Here is a 19770-nt window from a genome sequence, read left to right on the forward strand (position 1 = left end):
GGGAAGCCCTGTAGGTAGGGAAAGGAGAAGCCACAATAATTGTCCACCTCTCAACCCCAAGCCACTTATGTCCTACAGGATGTTATGGAGAGAACGATCCCGTGGACTGCTGGCATCTGGTAAACCTGGATCACTAGTTCAAAGCTGAGATCCTAAGGCCCCAGGGAAAACCTCCCGAATCTAAATTTCTGGGACTGGACAGCAGAAATCACACGTTAGCAAGCTCCCCTCGGTGACACACGCTAAGACTTAAGAATGAGTCTCCTTATTTCCTCTGAGTACTGTAGGATGGTTGGTACAGATTTCTCTTTCTCAGGAGAGAAACTGAATTGCTAGCACTTCTGGCTTCATCATTGCCTTAGATGACCCACCTACCTTGGATAACATGTTGATCCTTGATCTCTTTCAGCCCGAGTTGAAAAGCACCTGTATGATCCTTCAAGAGGTGTGAGTGCTATGCACCCTGAGGGCAAAGCTGCTCTTCTTGGTGTTAGAGCATCTTTTAGACATGAGGCTCAAGCAGTCCTGACCCTTATACACCCCAAACTCCAGGACAACACCAGCTGCTGAAGCTAGAATGCCTTTGTACACACACTTCACCATCTTTCTGCTGATCTGATTTTTAAATATTCACAAGAGCAATGAGAATGTATGGATCATAGTGGTGGGGTTCCACTGGGATGACATTGACACCCACACCCAGCTTAAGAGATTTTCCGTATCAGCCAGAGGGGAACAAAAAGGAAATGTCAATCTTTTCCTTGGTCAGACTGGTGTACGTATGGGAAAATCTTTGCTACTAGAGCACAACTTAATGGAATTTTTTGAGTCTTCATACCAAGCCTTAAAGATGTGTCTCTGTGCTTAGGTGGGGCCTGGGGGTCACTTGGGAGAATTTGTTCACTTCTGGACAAAACTGCCAGTTGTCTGAGGTTTGGAAGTGCCTTGTTAATCAGGAAACAATTTGAAGTTATCACTGTCATTGCTCACAGAATACAAAGTCACACCAAAGAACTCCTTAGGCAAGAAACCTGTAGCCTAGAGGAGACAAGCTGGGCTTTGTCAAGTGCACCGCCTGGGTCCAGAGGGAGAACCCAGACCTTCTGATTGGTTCCCCCAGGACTGGGTCTGGTTCCAGCAACACCAGTGACCTGGAAGCCCCAAACTCTCTGAGAAAACTTAGCCATCTCCCATCTGAGCGTCTCATCTGTTAACAGGGAAGATATGGTTTCCTCTAAGGCTCACTCCAGATACCAAAGAGTTTTCAAATCTTAGTTGGAATTTTAACATCGAATTTCTGGAGGGGAAAGAGCATCTGAAACCAAAAACATAGAAAAGAAACTCAGGCAGGGTTGAAAAATACATTCTTGGAGAGCAAGTATTTAACCTTCTCTCTGATCTGGAGCACACAGCCGGGAGAAACTTCTGGAAGTGATTCAGGGGACCAGGTGGTTGGTATACATGGGATGGGGTGCTGGTGCCTTGGGGCCCCCAGGTACTCTGCCATCCCACCATGCCCCATTACCATTTGAAAAGTATTGAGTGGGGACCAGAAAACATCCCTGGAAAAACTGAAGAGAAGGGATATGTGTGTGGCGGAGGAGGGCGGAGGGCAAACGGTGTGCCATCGCGGTGGGGAAGAAGTCACCATGCACATTACCACTGATTAATTGAGTGATTTTAGTCAAGTGAATATTGATACATGGCAGGAAAAGCATGAAAATAAAATGAACACATATGGGAATTACTATTAACATAAGTGATAACATCAAAACATCTGGTAAAATGCAGTTTAAAAAAACACACACAAATGAAATGGAATGTAAAACATTTTCACAGTATTCAAAGCATTTATAAGAGATTTAGGTTCTATAAGAGGGGTGCTACACGGAGGAACTAGAGGAAACAGGAATCTCGTCTGTGTCCTATGTATCTGCTGGTGACAGGTCAGGGGACCAGCACGTTGTTCCAGGGGAACCTTTTCTAAAACAGAGCTCCTAAGCCCAAGACATCCACACACTTACGGCACAGCAACTGGGTACTTGGAGTCTGCTGAAAAAGACAGATTCTAGGTTTGCACAAGGGTCTCTGTCATTTACAGACAAGATGCCTTAGGGAGCCCTTGGTGCTAATTCACAGCCACCCAAAGCCAAGGGTGACACAGGATGCTCTACAAATAAAATATTCTTGGAATTCTCACCTCACTTTCTGTCTTATTTTAGATTTAGCTGAGTTTTGCCCATGACCTCACTGGATTCCACCCAGGATGATGATGTTAAATCACCCTGATGATTTATGAAGACAATCATTGCACTAGCAATGATTACCAAGTCACCTACATTGCTCTTCTGGAAAGGAGTGAGCAAGCCCACGAATCTCCAAGTTGGTTCCAGCATATCCTTTGTTGAGAAAAACAATGGTTTGTGATCCACGGCAGCTCTGGACCCAGAGCCTCCCTTCACCCTAAACTGGCTGATGGGTCACAGCTCAGGCTGTCCCATGTCCACAGGGAACCTCAGGCCTGGGGCTCTGTGGCCAGGGTAAAACCTGCAGCTGCAATTCACATTTCCAATGTATTCTGAACTCTCATCTGAAAACACCACTTCCTACCTGAGAATTCCCATTTAGAGTCTACCTATTCACTGATAACCTTTCTAGAGTAACCGCTGTGCCCCACGCGAAGCTTTCCTAAGGCCCCCACCCTGAAGAGGCCCTGTGACATGACACCCTCTGTCCAAACAAGCAGATACATAAGAACACTGAGCTTTTGGGTTAATTAATCAAAACTAAGACCCAGATCTAGGCTTTCATGAATTGCTCTGAATTTCAGTTGACAATAGGAAAGGAGGATATTTCTAATTCACTAATATATATATACACACATTTTTTTTTTAAAATTATCCAAAATTACAGGCAAATCACATACAATCCCCAACACTTTATGATTAAAGGTCAGAGAGAATAAAAAAATGTATTAAACAATGGATCACTAATTGCCAGGGGTTCATTAGGTCAGGATAACCCTCAAGTAGGTAACAAGGTTGGCAGGCTGGTTTTCAGACTGTACTTTAGGAAGTTAACAGAAGGAGCCACGGGGTTGATGAGTCCAAGTTCCACTGCAGCATCAGATTCACCCAGAGGGACAATCACGAAAGTCCTCAAGGTGTTACAGAGAATTAAGAATCCAACGTGAGGAAGAAATTAACATTAATTTTTTTTGGGGGGGGGAATTACTTCCTGTACATTGAACAAGAGGAGTCAAGTTGCTTCCATGAATGGGTTTATGTACATCCCTTATTAACACAACGGCTGTGAGAATTATCTTAGGGCCCTCGGGGAAAACCGCAGTTGCTTTGCTTTCTAAATTCCGTCCTTGGAATGGGGACCTTTGCAGCTTAACTTTCCCTCGGCAGAAATGAAAACAAAATATTTTGTTAAGTGCAGGAGGACAGGCAGCCAGGCTATTCTGACTGTCTCTGATCTCTAGGCAATCAAGTTCAAAGGAATCCATTCGTCACAAGAAAGATGGGAGTGGGGCACACTGTGAGTTTAAATTAGCGTGGTGTTGGGCCCAGGGTGACCCAGAACCCCTCAGGAAGGAGAACCACAGCTATGCTTAGGAGAATCCACCTCCCACAGAAAATACCCAGAAAGACAGCTGCTCAGCTAGAAAGTGACCTCAAAGGCATGCCGAGTCCCCCATCTTGCCACACCTTTCCAAATGCTCCATGGAGACTTTTTTAAACAAACAAACAAAAAAACCGTGAAGAGTCAGTGGGCCTGTTGGTTGCTTTAAAACAATGTGAAATAAACAAGGGAATTAGATCAACAAGCTCTTCACCCAATGACAGTTCGCCCTAGACTAGCAATTTGCTGGACTGTTCTAAATTTTCTTTTTTCTGTTTTTCTTCTTTAACTGTTTTTTTTTTTTGAAAACCACTAACAATTGCCTTCCCAGTCTATGAGTCACCACCTCTGTCACCCAAGGCAGGCCTGTGCTGCCCTCCACGTGTCAGGAGGCGAGATCATGGCAGGGTCTGATGGTAACCACCTCCAGGGCATCCGAGACAGGCTGGTCCGTCTCAAGGACCACACGGAGCGGGGGACCAGGCACTGCACTCCCTTGGGCTATTTCTCAAGCTCCCCCTCCCCGCACCGGTCACTCTCTGGAGCTGATCTTCATGGCGAGTGTGGTGGTGAGTTTGTTTCTGTCTGAACAATGGACAGAAAGAGAAAATTCCTCTGGAACGGAAAGCATTTTGCCAAGAGTTAGAATCTTCTAGTTTCAAAGGCACAGACTAGCTGGTAGGTCCATAAACGGTGTGCAGTGACACGGAGAGCGTGGCGGAAGCTGGCGCTGCTGCCCTCGCCAGCTCTGGCCGCCAGCCCCCTCTCTGGGCCGGCAGCGTTGCCTTTTTTAGTGACTGCATCTCTGGTGGACCCGGCAAGCCTGGATCTCCCTTTCCCCCCCGGGGATGTGCTGCTCCACGTGTGGGTCTTGAGAAGCTTCCTAATCTAAGTGGGTTTCTCACCTGGGCGTGCGGCTTTAAATATCGGCTCTACCTGTGGAGGGGCTGGAGCCTGGGGAAGGCAGGAGGGTCATGGATGCTGCAAAACAACTGGGTTACGCCGCCCTCCACCGCGAAGGAGCAAAGGGGGTGGAGGGGGAACCACCGGGGGTCCAGGGGCGTCCGCTCAGCCCTCACCCCTCCCCTCACCCCAGGCTCCCTCCCCAACCCGCCCCCCCCTCCCAAGAATCACTTGAAGACCGACTGGAAAGTGGGACACTCGTGATTCTTCATCTTCTTCATGAAGGTCTTGAACTCCTTGTTTTTCTTGTCCCACTTGTGGATGGCGGTCAGCAGGTACTGGCTCTTGACCTTGCGGCCCATGATGAGGAAGTGGTGGCTGAGGTTGTCCAGCTGGTGGCAGGGGCAGTCGGCCCCGTTCTTCAGGTATAGGACCAGCTTCTTCAGCTCCTTCTTCTTGATGGGCCCCAGCTTCAGGGGCTTCTTCTTCTTGGGGACAATCTTCTTGTCGCCGTTTTCCTTTTTCACTTCTTTGATTTTCATCCTCAGGGCTAGAGGGGCGAGGGCAGGGAGGGGAAGAGGAGAGAGTTTTAGAACACGGCTTTTCAAAAAGCTAGTGGGGAGCTGCTGGATAGCACGGGGGGCTCAGCTCAGGGCTCTGAGATGACCTCCAGGGGTGGGATGGGGCTGGGGGGAGGGAGGTCCCAGAGGGAGGGGATACATGTACACATATAGCCGATTCACTTGGTCGTACAGCAGAAACTAACATGACATTGTTAAGCAATTATCCTCCAATTAAAAAAAAAAAAAAAACGGCTTTTTATCCGCAACCACAACCCACCTGGGGGCTGAAGAGCAGGAGAAATAAAAAGCAAAGAGCACCTCAAAGAGGGAGGCTGTATGTATCTATTCTATAGATAAGGACCAAGGTCTCAGGTGACCTTCACACACAGATTCTGCCCCTTATTTTTGGTGTATTTGATGGTATCTTAATAGTTGCCACAGGATGTCATGAGTGGCTTAAACAGATGTTCAAAACCAAATCATGTGTTTCTTTTTAAAAACTCTGGGACTCAGACGGTCATATAATGCTTCAAGAGAAGGGGACCCTCTAAACCAATCAAGGCCATATAATCTAATGGTTCAGACCTCAGCACTCAAAGGAAAAACTTACCCCAAGTTTGTTGTTTTGTTTTTTTTAGGAGCAAGTTATTGGTTTAGTTGTTTTTTTTTTTTTAACATCCAAAGGACCTAAAATTCAGGCTCTGGAAATAACACAGACAAGACCTATGTGTGTGCTGACAGCAAGGGAAAGCTAACCGCATCAAACATCAGTGTCCGACTTCAGCATCAGGACTGTGGTCCCAACCACGGTGCCTCCAGGAAGTTCAGACGCAGGTACCACGGACAGGCTGTCCACCACTCATCAACCACTAGATGGCGCCACTAATGGGCTATCCTATCCACAGTGTAGACCCACAGAACCAAACTCGACCTGGACCTTTCAACCCACTGGAGAGAGTCCTGGTGGGGTCTGATGGATAAATCCAGGTGGCGGTTCCTCAGTTCCAACATGGTACCTGGCCTTCTTCCATTCTCAGCCTGACTCCCTGCAGAGAGGGAAAGCCAATCCTTTGGCCAAGTCCACCTTCTCATCTTTCTGTCTCTACGGAGCCCAAGCCGACAGTGCTTGGGTGTTACCATGTGGACAACACACTCCCGTGCTAGCTACACAGGGTTAACTGGGGAGGGTAAATTAGCGTGGAGACGTCCTGTAATTGGAAATGCACCAAGAACACGAACATCATCCCCATAACAATCAGCTCCTCTCAGAAACTGGCTGGCCAGGGATCGCCCCAAAGGAGCTGGAAACCATTTCTAGATCCTGGTCACCAGATGCTATGTCCATCCTCCAAACTCCTCTGAATTCCAAATCACCAAGCCCTCTCTTTTAAATAGCTCCAAGCTTCCACCCACACTCCATGAGGAAAGACTTGAATCTGAGCTACAGAACAGTAGCTAGTGATTAGGAAAGCATCTGGATGTCAGCAAGTGTGTTGAGTATTCTCCAGGCACCTCTTCCATGAAACCTAATAACTCCACACAGAAGGCGCAATTATTCCCCCCATTTAACAGATGAGAAAACTGAGGTGTCAGGGTTACCTTTACTTGCCCAGAGTCATTGATCCTAAACTTAAACTCATGGACTGAGTGTCCACTTGTAATTACCGTGCTGTGCAGGCTGAATTCCAACATTCTTTATAATGAAGCTGACATTTCAAGCATTGATTAAATGGACCAAGAAAATAAGGGAAAACAGTTAGGGCTCTCTTCCCAGGTTCAGCCACATTTCAAAATGGCTTTTACTTAATGAAATGGTAAGAGTTCCTCCCGGTTGAAAGGAGCTATTCCGGCCAAGGTAACACTGCATGCGTGATGGCTTTATTATTTAATGTTTAGTTGAGTAAAAGCACATTCTTGGCCAACCCAAGAATTAGGAGGAGGGAGAAATCCTAGAACAAATCTTCAGGGGATGTGTCAAAGTCAGGAAATTAAATGTGCTCCCATCACCTTCCCTTACGGAAAGGGTTCTAGATCTCCAGCCTCTGGGCCCCATGTAACACCCCAGGCCCTCAGCCTGGATGAGACTTCAGTCCCAAGGGCAGCATAAGTTTTGGGGACTAGTCCAAGCAGCAGAGGGCTAGCCCTCACCCCGGAGGCTGGACAGACCTGCGTACACAGGAGTGTGCTGAGCACAGTCTCCCAAGGAGCTCCTGGCTTTACCCTTCACCACCCCCCGCCGAACCAGTCACTGCCCAGCCCTTCTGATTCCACTTGACTCCCCTACCCACCCGGACCCTGAGGACGAGGCAGGAGGACCCGCAGGTGGGAGAGCATCAAATAGGAAGCAGCACAGATCACCGTCTGGGACCTCTGCCCGCTCACTCGTGTCCAACACTTTGCGATCCCGTGGACTGTATAGCCTACCAGGCTCCTCTGTTCATGGGGATTCTCCAGGCAAGAATACCACAGTGGGTAGCCTTTCCATCCTCCAGGGGGATCTTCCCAACCCAGGGACCAAACCCAGGTCCCCCGCATTGCAGGCGGATTCTTTACTGACTCAGCCATCAGGGAAGGCCAAGAATACTGGAGTGGGTAGCCTATCCTTTCTCCAGGGGATCTTCCTGAGGCAGGAATCGCACCAGGGTCTCCTGCATTGCAGGCGGATTCTTTACCAGCTGAGCTACCAGGGAAGCCCCAATGTCTGCCCAAACAGGCCCACCCGGCTCGCTCCCCTGGTTGGTTTATAATCCTTGTACCTGGTGGGTCACCTAAGAAAAGACTTCACCTGTGTGAGTCAGTAGCTCACTGAACAAGAAAGTTCTCCTGGGGACGAGCCCAAGAGACTCCCTGCCAGGCTTGGCGAGTCCGGCTCCATTTCTGCCCACCCACTGCACTGCAAGGGCCCACTGACCCAAGGAAAGCAACCAGGACTTCAGGGAGGCGAGGCGATGGGGATGCATGTCAGATGACCCTGGACTACTTCCCAAGGTCTAAAGCCACGATCCCAGTGTTGCTGTAGGAGTGATCAATGACATCACTGCAGGAGTCGGCGGGGGGGCAAGGAATGAGTGCATTTCCGGGGCCAACTGGGCACCTCTTTATCTGCAGAGAAGCGAGCCATCATCTGGGGGAAAGAACCCCCAGGACAGTCACTCTCTATGTGGCTCCGACATCATGCACATCAACCATCGTTCTTACTGATGACAATCAAGACGAAGGACTCAGGGGGACAACTGAGGCCAGGCTCTGTAAGAAGAGACTTGGGACTCGAACCCACACCTGACCCCGAAGAGCACGCTGGTTCCCACTACACCATGACGGGGTTTCAAATGCTAGTGCTCCAGTGGAAACTATTTCCTTCTTTTGATTGTGTTGCTTTTAATCACAACTCAAATCAAAAAATTAATGTTCCTTTGCCATGACCGTGTCAAGGAATTTGGTTTACATAGGTGGGGAGAGGGGAGGGAGAGGCCAGTGATGGAAATGTGTTTTGCATTAGACTCTCCGCTTCTTGCCGTTTGGCTCACTTTCTTTTTTTGAGGTGGGAAAGAGGAGGCACATGTGGCCAGAAATTACTACCATCTTTTCCATCTTCCAGGGGTTTATTTTAGCGATGCAGATTACCAACGATGTTTGGATAGGCGATTAGCCGTCCCAGGTTGATTTCCCCCTGCCTTGTGGCTATGGGTGCAGCCCCCCACCATGCCACAACCGGGGGCTGCTGGGTTGGGGGCCGGGGGATGGGGGACTGACCCTCACCCCTTCTCCTCCCCCTACCCTGCCTCTACGGCGGGGACAGCCCGGAGCCCCAGACTTCGCCCGTGGACTGTGTTTGCGTCACATACGGTGCTGGTGCGCAGGTAGAAGCCCGAGGATGGAGCGGCTGGGCTTACAGCTGGGACGCCGCTGGAGTCCCCGGTCCTGGGTTCAAACTGCGTTCCATGTTCAACCACAGAAGCTGGTTTCGAGCTCCCAGGGTCTGCATTTTCCATCTGCCTGCGGGCCCGGCAGGGTGACCATCCGGAAGGCCGTGCTGGGTGGTCCTGGGCTGACAGCGACACCCACCCCCGGCACCACAGCTCCCACCCCGTCCCTGTGCTTCTCTGTCTCCTCCCGGGGCTGTCTCCCCTGGTGATGAGTCCACATCTGCCTCGGGCCCTTGATCTCAGCTTCCCTGAGCTAAAGCGAAACAAACAAAAACAAAACCCTTCTTTGGGTTTTTTTTTTTTTTTTAGCAACAACTAAATATCCTCGGACAGTAGAATAGGACTCCTGCCTCTCACCTTGCTGGTCACTGCCAGCAAGAATTCAGAGACCAGATACTATGAAAACCCTAAACTTAAGGTTACAATTAGGGCCCTCTTTATCCACAGCCTTAAAATTAAATAACCCCTTCCAACAGAGAGCTCAGTGCACGATGCTCTGTGATGACCTAGAGGGGTGGAATGGGCATGGGGGGACGGGAGGGAGACTCGAGAAGGCGGGGTTATATGTGTACATACAGCTGATTCACGCTGTTGTACAGCCAAATAGAACACAACATTGGAAAGCAGTTATACTCCAATAAAAAAAAAAATTAAAAACAAACACAATCCCCTTCTATTCAGATAGACTTTGAAAGCTTCATTCCATGTGCAGTCACCAAAACCATATTTTTTTGCTCACAACTGATCCCCTCTCGGTAGCCTCCCCACAAGGCCTGGACATTTTCTGAGGCTGAAATGAGCAATGGAAGTTCATTACACTCATCCCAAACCCACACTGGCTTCAAAGCCGTCTCTTGCTCCTGACCTGCTTATGCTAATGAGGCCGCCATCCTTCCAATCACCCGGACAGGAAGCCTGGATGAGAGGCCACAGTTGGCCAAGGGCCAGGCATTTACAGGATCCACTGTGAGGAACTGCGGCAGGAATGCAAGAAAGGGCCCCGAGGGGGTAGGTGGGGAGGGGGCCGAGTCAGTCCCTAGCTTTGTGACTCATCTGATCACTGATGATAATCATTGCAGTGAAGAGTGAAGTACAGAGAACAGGAGAGACGGAGGGACCTTCCCTGGGAAGTTCCTGCAAAGTCATCGGAAGCATGGATGGAAAACCAGGCAGCCCGGTGTCTCTTGGAGAAGGTGCTTTTCACATGGAAGCAACGCTCCTTGATCGCCCGTGCTGTTCAGTTTAAAGATGAGTGTGGGACCGGAGCACTGGCATTGGCAATGGTGGGGGTGCGTGGGGCTGGGTGCTGCTGATGACCTGTGGGAGCCAGAACCAGAGGGGTCGAGGGAGAATCCCAGAGAGCTTAAAACCAATGGGACGGAAAGACAGAAGGTTTTGCATCCTCAACCACCAAGCATCCGGAATGTTTGTGAGGCGTTACCCCTGGCCACTTCTTGCCAAACATCTTGCCAAAGATTGGGCATCCGATCATTTCCACTTCTCTAAACTTACAGTTTAAAAAAAGTTATAAACATATGCAAGAAAATGGTACAGAAACGAGGACATCACATCTAGTGTAACAGAAAGCAAATGGATGGTGGATCCCGACTTGACGAAGAGAAGTAGAAACCCAGCTGCTGACAGAGGGGGCTGAGAGCAAGAAAGCCACTGATTCACATGGCAGGACCCAGAAATGCCCGCGAGCTAGGGGCCACTGGGTGCTTCTGAATGGGGTTATGGAGACTCTATTAAATATAGGAATTGATAAGCCTGCATCGACGAACCCAGATCCACGAGCCGGGCCGTGAGTCCAGATGACCACCCCTCACCCACTCCAGAAGCAGCCAAGAGGTTTATTCTGTACAGAAAGTTCTATCCAGACAGACTGGGCTTGGGTACACCTGACACACAGGAAGATGCGGTGGGAAGGAACAGCAGCCCTGACGGCTAAGGGTTCAGTGAGAGGCTGCAGCGAAGAGTGAGACTCTGAGCGACAGCCCCAATCAGAGGATCACGGAGGGTTCTATCTGAAAAAACTAGCAACCCCAAAGAGAAGACCCACAGCTCCCTCCAACGAAATTCCAAAATGAGGCTCAAAACTCACAGGACACGCATACACACAGAATTCCAACTTAGTGATTTACTCTTAAACTCAAAAGGATCGGCAGGCATTTAAAGGCAAGCCTCTAAATGTGAACAAGAGACTAAAACATACAAAACACACAGAAAAAAAAAAGAAATCAGAGATGACAGAGACATGGTAGGCTGCAGAAGAAACTGTTTTACAAAGATAACAGGATACTGTATTCACGAAATGAGAACAGAATTCTGTGGAGAGGAATGTTCAGAGAACCCGAAAAGTATTTGAAATTTCAAAAGGTAAGAGCAGAAATAAAGAATGAAACGCATGTGCTTTAAGATAAGGGTGGAAATATTTCCTGGAAAGCTGAACAAAATGACAAAGAGATGGAAACAAGAGAAAGAAAGATAAAAGAAAGGCTCAGTCCAGGAGGCCCAATGTCTGAATCAAGAAAACAAATAACAGAGAACCAAGAAAATACCAAAGAAATAATACAAGAAAAATTTCCAGGAAGGAAGAATACAAGCTCTCAGATTAAACAGTGCCCACATCAGGAAGATCCCCTGGAGGAGGGCATGGCAATCCACTCCAGTATTCTTGCCTGGAGAATCCCCATGGACAGAGGAGCCTGGTGGGCTACAGTCCGTAGGGTCACACAGAATCAGAAATGACTGAATCAACTTAGTACGCACGCATAGGTCAATGAATGGGTTTTCCCAAGAAGCTTAGCGGTAAAGAATCCACCTGCAAAGCAGGAAACTCAAGAGACATAAGTTCGATACCCTGGAGAAGGAAATGGCAACCTGCTCCAGTATTCTTGCCTGGAGAATCCCATGAACAGAGGAGCCTAGCAGCTACAGTCCATTGGATCAAAAAGAGATATGACTGAGTGACTGAGCACACACAGGTCAATGAATCATGACATCTAGAAACACCAGGGATAAAGAGAATATACAAGAATCCTCCAGAGAAAAAGACAGGATACATCTACTGCAAAGCGCCAGGCATCAGAATAGCATAGGATTCGTCCACAGCAACACTAGAAGCGGAAAGATAATGGAGCCATGCTTTTAAAATTCCCAAATTCAGGGAAGAAAAAATAGTTAGGATGTTTGGGATCAACAGGTACACACTGCTATACTTAAAATGGATAATCAACAAGAATCTACTGTGTAGCACAGGGAACTCTGCCCAATGTTACATGGCAGCCTGGGTGGGAGGGAAGTTTGGGGGAGAATGGATACATGTCTATGTACGGCAGAGTCCCTTTGCCATTTACCTGACACTATCACAATATTGTTAATTGTCTATACTCCAATATAAAATAAATGGTTTTTAAAAAAATTCAGTACTGAGCCAAACTCAGTGGGGGTGAGGAGAAGAAAGACAACTTCAGACATTCAATGATATAAATAAAAAGTCTTCCGTATATCTCTTCTTGGGAAACTGCTCTAAAAATGCAGAATACAACCCAGGATCAGGAAACTAAAAATCTAATGTAAGATAAAAGCAATGGAAGCCTTAGAATGGTTTTCCAGGACAACTGTGTGATGGGCTTAAGTCTCAACCAGTGCAGATAGAAACAGGAGGAAAGAAGGGCCAGGCAGATTGGATGAAAACCTGCAGGAATGTTTGGGGCTGAATTCATAAGGAACCAGGTAAATAAAATGAGGCAACTACCATCTCAGGGAAACAGTGCATAAGAAAGGAAATATACATGCAGTACACACAGGGCTCAACTGTTAATTATACTTACATAATGACAACAAATTAAACAGTGAATATCAATTTAACCAAAAATGTTAAATTGAAAAGAATGGGAAGAAGAGGGAATAGACTATAAGATAGACATTATCAATAACAGAAAATCAATAGTGTCTAAAAATTAAGAATTTGATTAAAAACTAACAATTGTTTAAAAATGAAAATTAAGCAAAAGATAAATCTTTGTCTTCAATCGTAGAGCATCAATAAGTAATGTCTAAAAATTAAGTTAAAATTAAATATGGTTTGCAAATGAAACAACTGACAAAGGATTCATCTCCAAAATTTACAAGCAGCTCATGCAGCTAAATAACAAAAAAAAACCAAACAACCCAAATCAAAAAGTGGGCGGAAGACCGAAAAAGATATTTCTTCAAAAAAGACATACAGATGACCAACAAACACATGAAAAGATGCTAAACACTCATTATTAGAGAAATGCAAGTCAAAACCTCAATGAGGTATCACCTCATACCTGTCAGAATGGCCCTCATCAAAAAAATCTGCAAACAATAAATACTACAGAAGATGCGGGGAAGAGGGAACCCCCTTGCACTGTCGGTGGGAACGTACATGGATACAGCTACTAGGGAGAACAGTATGGAGATTTCTTAAAAACCAGGAATAAAACTGCCATATGACCCAGCAATCCCACTACTGGCCATATACCCTGAGAAAAACATAATTGAAAAAAATACACGTACCCCAATGTTTCCGCTATGTTGCTCAGTCATGTCTGACTCTTTGCGACCCCATGGACTGTAGGCCACCAGGATCCTCTGTCCACGGGATTTTCCAGGCTAGAATACTGGAGTGGGTAGCCATTCCCTCCTCCAGGGAATCCTCCCAACCCAGGGATTGAACCCGAGTCCCCTGGATTCTTTACCATCTGAGCCACCAGGGAAGCCCACTATTTACAATAGCTAGGGCATGGAAGCAACCTAGATGTCCACAGACTGATGACTGGATAAGGAAGTTGTACATACATTACAATGGAATATTACTCAGCCATAAAAGGAATGCAATTGAGTCAGTTCTAGTGAGGTGGATGAACCTAGAGCCTGTTATAGAGTGAAGAAAGTCAGAAACGGGAAAACAAATATAGCACACTAACACATATATATGGAATCTAGAAGAACGGTACTGACAAACCTATTTGCAGGGAAGGAATAAAGGCGCAGACGTAGAGAACAGACTTTGGACACAGCAGGGGAGGAGAGGGTGGGACAGTGTGAGAGAGCAGCACTGAAACATATACATTACCATGTGTAAACAGACAGCCAATGGGAGGCTGCTGTATAACACAAGGAGCTCAAACCTGGTGCTCTGTGACCACCTGGCAGGATGGGATGCAGTGGGAGGTTGGGGGGAAGTTCAAGAGGGAGGGGACATGTGTACTTATAGCTGATATCCGTTGTATGGTAGAAGCCAGCATAATACTGTAAAGCATTTATCCTCCAATTAAAAATAAATTTTAAAAAATTAAGTATGGTCTTTATTTACTCCATTTTGCTAACTATCAAAAAAAAAAAAACCAGCTAAAATAGCTGAAAATTACTTCCTCTGGGTTGTGGGAATCAGTGGTTGGAAGGCATTGGGCAGAGGCCTGCAGTTTTTTGTTAAAAGCCTTTTAATACTATTTGACATTTTAAATTGCATTTATTCTGAAGTAAAAAAACTTAGATTTAAAAAAAAAAGCTTGCTGTCTAGTAAAGAGCTGAAATGTATATAAAATGTCAATGAATCACAAAATGGGAGCTTTTAAAAGAAACACAAAGATTACAATTCCAGGCCCTTCAATCCCTATTCAACTAGAGCAGCTTAGCTTCACTCGGGGCTTCTCAGGAAGGGTTTTGTTTGAGTAGGAATTCTACTTTTTCCACCATTCATCTGAGAGGAGGAGGTAGCCTACAGGATTTGTCAACCGATCATTTTTCAGATAAAAAAAAAAAAAAAAACCAGTTACGTTAGCATTTGGATTTACTTTGAACAGGACGGGATATTCAACCTGGTTCAGCTGAATTGCCTGCCCAAGGCTGAAGGTACTCACAAGCTCTGCTGGGAACCCTGTTCCCTGCATCTCAGTCAGACCTCGTTACTTGAGGTCACAGGGCCTCCCAGCAAGGAGGAGGACGGCATGGGGGCCCTGCAGATTCTGGGGACCACTGGCAAAGCCATCAGATACACTGTCTCCAAGAGATGCTAATAAAAAACTCCTGGGCAAGTAACCCCTGACATCACCCGACTCCTAGTGACTTGCTCTCCTCAATTCCTTTCTCTGGCAGACAGGGCTGAAGTTCCCAAACAGACGCTCTGAGCAGCTGGGGTGGGGATGACAAGACCGACTAGCTCTTCCCCAGTGTCCTGTTCGTTCCCTGCCCCCAGGACCAGGAAGGGACCACAGTTCCCCTCCCCCATCCCACCCAGCCTCCCGGTGGGGGGAGAAAAAAAAACCTGTTCAGAGAGAGGACCTCACTGTGCAGTAAGACAGAGACGACCAGATTTTCTACATTCTGGGCCTTCACGAGTCTCTTGGGTGGGCAACCCTGAGGCAGCAAGTGCCATCCCCAAAGCCGACTGTGCAAATGAGGTTCCATCACCCGCTGGGTAAGGGCGGGGCCCCGAGAAGCTGAGGCTCCTTCCAACCCTCAGCAGAGGGTCCGGGCTGCAGCAACAGGTCCAAATGAGTCCTGCTGAAAAAGCCCTGCAAAGGCTGCTCCACAGACCTCCGTTCCCAGCAGGGGCCAGGGTTTGCATCATTAATTCCTTGAGCAAAGCAAAGGGGCTTGTGCTTGGTCACAGTAACGCAGACTCTCTCCCCGACCACAAACCACACGTGGCAGATTTACATGCATCTCCTGACTACAGGACAGATGCTACAAAAAAAAGAAAGAAAAACCCAAAGAAAACAAACAAAAAAATTATTGAAAGCAGATTTTCTTTTTCTCTCATTTACAAAAAAAAAAAAAAAACCAGCAGACGTAGAAAATGTTCCTGAGCAATTTATTTGGGGCAAATTATTTCACTGAAATTGTCCTGTTTTCTGGATCCCAGATACCTTGGGGAGTTGGTGGGGGGGAGTAAGTTAAGGCAGGAGAGTGGATTTCAGAACTTTATACCCTCAGCGCCGACACACTCACAAAGCCCTCACACACACAGCCGGGCGTGCAGCGTCCATGTCAGCCATCCAGAATCCCACTGCCTAATTGCTTGATTTCATGGTTATGTTAAATCCCCACTGATTGAAGCTAATGGTGCAAAATGCAAGCCCCACTATGAGAGCAAAGGGCTGCCTGGCGTGGTTTTATTTGGGACAGCGTGTGCACTGGCGGCCCAGGCAGCAGGGGCCCGGGCCCCTCACCTTCCCAGGAGGACTGCGTCCCCAAGCAGGAGGCAGAGGAGAATAGGAGACTCGCTTAAATAAAGTCAATCATGAGGATTGATGGAATCTTGGCTCCAAGTTCGGGCCAACTGGCCAAGGCAAACAGTCCTCCTCCCAGAGGGGTCAGTGGTTTTTCCTTCCCCTGCATTCCACCCCCCAGGGTTCGCCCACATGGCATGCTGGAGTGTGCAATGGTCTCTTGGACAGAAAAAGATGGGGACTGGGTTTCAGAAACAGGACAAGGAAAATGTGAGCCAGTCCAGACTCTGAAAGATGCTCCAGAGAGGGGTCCTCAGGATCTTCAGGGGGAGGGCTGGTTAAAATGCAGATTTCCCAGAAGCCCCCACAGCGGCACTGGGATGGGGCCCAAGAACCTGCAGTTCTAACCTGTTCCCAGGCGATGCTGATGTTGCTGGTCTTGGGACCACACTTGAGAACCACCGGTTCAAAGGGTGGGAGGGTGGGGATTGGGCGGGCTGTTTGGTCGATCACCTTGGTTATTCATACTGTTGCACTCTGAGGACTCTTTTTTGGATGGTGTTTGAACTTTCTGGAGGCCCAGGACAGCCCTCCAAACGCATTAAAGCTCAGGCTGAAGTCCGCATGGGCATGTCCAAGACCGGGCTGACCTCAAGCAAGCGGGTCTAGTGCCATTTTCAGAATCACTGAGGTCTCGGGGGCTGCTACCCTGCAGGAGTGGAATCTTGCAAAGTCAGGAAAACCAAGGCTTTGACAGCAAGAGGCAGCACATTTCAGAGGAAAGGACTCTAAGCCCAGAATCAGCCGACTCCAGCCTCTGGTTGGGACTCCACCACTAACCTCTGTATCAATCACTTCTCTGGGTCTTCATGGAGCCACTTGGACCAGTTCCTATCGATTTCCATTCCAGCACTGGCCATCTGTCTAAACCTTCACGTCTCCTTTCTCTGTCTTGAAATCCAGCATAGATCCTCCGAGGAAAAGAACCCTCCATCTCGGGTGGGACGAGCTGCTCTAGCTTGCTCAGTGTCCGGGGACCCCGCTGACAGTGGTCACAGGTCAGCCCACAGGGAACACAATGGCTCAAGAGTCCAGCGATGGCTATGGCATGGTCTAAACTCAAGAGACAGCCCCAGCAGAGCATGTCCCAGCTTGGTGGCAGGCAGGGCTTCACAGAATCCCATCTCACGGATACGAGGAGAGGCCCTGACCCCTCAGCTGGGAGATCCCCGGATGGGCTACGACTTTCACCACTGAGAGCCCGTGAGAGGCATACCTCAGCCCTTCATCGTTTTCCTAGCTGATCCCTCTGCAGGCAGAGGGTGTGCTCCAGGGAAAACTGCTTTTCCCAGGCATCCTTCCAGGCAAGCTCCAGGCCATCTTCTTCCAGAAGCCTCCCCGACCCGGTCCAGCCTTGACCTTCGCGCCCGCCCCCCACCGTCTGCACGGTGACCCGGCTCAGGTAGGCGTGGCCATGAGCGTGCCTTCCCGCACCCCGACGTGAGCTCACGCAGACCCATCCATCGACTAGGGGGTGCCCCACACGCCCCAGAGCTCGGCTAACACTGACGGGATACACCGATGAACCAAGATGTAAACAGCACAGGCTGTCCCGAAGGTCACGGCCTCACTGGTCAGACTGGTGTTAATCACAGAAACCCCGGCTTCAGCGGCAACAACATCGACCAACAGATACACTCGGCAGGCCAGGCCCTGGTCTAAGCTCTTTCACACGTTAACTCGCCGAACCCTCAGCCACCGCATGGGGCAGACGCTTCTGATCTTACTGACCGGGAGGGATCAGTGAAGGGGGATGACTTGAGAAGCTGGCCGAGGTCCCACGGGCCAATGGCAGAGCTGGGGTTTGATTCCTGGGAGTCCAACTCATAAATAATCTCAAGGGGAAATTAACTATGCCAGGAGGAGTGGGGCCTTGGCCGGCACCGTTCCCCACCTGAAGCACAGATGGTGCTCAGCTAAGGTCCAGGTGAACCAACCTTGTGTGCAGGCTGGGCAGGCGGCCACTGCATCTTGTGCGTGTGTGTGCACGTGCACATGCGCGCTTGGTCATTCAGTCACGTCCGACTCTTTGTGATCCTATGGACTGTAGCCTACCAGGTTCCTCTGTCCATGGGATTCTCCAGGCAAGATTACTGGAGTGGGTTGCCATGCCCTCCTCCAGGGGATCTTCCCAACCCAAGTACTGAATCAATATCTCTTATGTCTCCTGCATTGGCAGATGGATTCTTTACCTCTGAGCCACCTGGGAAATCATTTCTCACTTTGAGCAAATACAATGCTCACAGCCTACAGTTCATGACTCCTCCTGTGGGTGTTCAGAGGCTGCTTTCTGTCCTTTAAGAGGTGCTGCTGCCTCAGGAGCAGAAGCAAGGCTCCACAGCGAGCCCACAAGACACTAAATTAAACATCAATCAGCCCAGGGTGCATTCAACCAGATTTTCCATCCAAAAAAATTTTTCGATTCCCTGTCATCCCGTGAAGTTTGCTGGGGTGTCCAGCAGGGCAAAGCCCAGGTCATGGGGTGGGGAGGCGAGAGCTCTACAATGGAGCCTGCAAAACAGAACACTTCAGAGACAGAAAGAGACGCTGGGACAACAGGAATAAACTGGGATGGTCCTGGGCAAGGAGGATAAGTGGCCGCCCTAACAAAGAGGTGGCCCATGTGTGAAGGGGAGATGCATGTTTCACAGATGTGGCTGGAGTGGAGGTGGTGGGGACAGGCCTGGTGGGAAGGAAAGGATGGAGTCCCTTCTCCTTCTCCTGGCTCCCAGAGCTGCCAGGCAGGTGCAGAGGTGCAGCCACTGTGCAGAACAGCATGGAGGTTTCTCCAAAAACTAAAGACAGAACTACCATGACACACCACTCCCACTCCTGGGCATATATCCCTCCAAAACCCAAAACACTAATTCAAAAAGATATGTGCCCACCCCCCTCCCAGGGTTCATAGAAGCATTGTTTATGATAGCCAAGACATGGAAGCAACCTAAATCTCCACCCATGGATGAATGGATAAAGATGCTGTACATATATACAATGGAATATTACTCGGCCATGAAAAAGAACGAGATTTTGCCATTTGTAGCAGCATGGATGGACGTGGAGGCCGTTATGCTAACTGAAGTAGGTCAGACAGAGGAAGACAGATACCATATGATATCACTAAAGTCTAAAAAATGCAACTGGTGAACATAACAGAAAAAATAGAGCATACTCACAGATACAGGAACAAACTAGAGGTAACCAGTGGTGGGTGCATGATAAGCGTTGAGGAGTGGGTGTTATAAACAACTGGGGTAAGACAGGCTCAAGGATGTAGGTACAACACGGGGAATATAGCCAAGAATTTTTAGTAACTATAAGTTGTATAAAGCAATAGATAAAATATAGAGAGCTGGCCTCTTCTCCACTGTCAAGGGTCCCAGCTCCTGCCGAGCTCAGAGGGTGGGCACTCCCAGTGGCTGGTGGAATCAGCCCCAAGCTGGGTATATACTGGCTCCTGCTTCCAGATCCTCTAATCCTTCACTG

The 19770-nt window shown here is 48.4% G+C and overlaps 1 protein-coding gene across 1 annotated transcript in view; it reads right to left on the reverse strand.

Moving 5' to 3' along the window:
* Window positions 1-1661: 1661 nt before the first annotated feature.
* The window catches only part of SFRP1 (secreted frizzled related protein 1), a 43576-nt gene continuing 25467 nt past the window's right edge, over window positions 1662-19770 (reverse strand). Inside the window, exon 3 of the mRNA XM_027529841.1 lies at window positions 1662-5080. Within this exon, the coding sequence (XP_027385642.1) occupies window positions 4758-5080 (323 nt within the window). The 3' untranslated portion in view covers window positions 1662-4757. The remainder of the gene's footprint in view (window positions 5081-19770) is intronic.

This window comes from Bos indicus x Bos taurus, chromosome 27 (genome assembly GCF_003369695.1).
Source record: "Bos indicus x Bos taurus breed Angus x Brahman F1 hybrid chromosome 27, Bos_hybrid_MaternalHap_v2.0, whole genome shotgun sequence".
Lineage (NCBI taxonomy): Eukaryota > Metazoa > Chordata > Mammalia > Artiodactyla > Bovidae > Bos > Bos indicus x Bos taurus.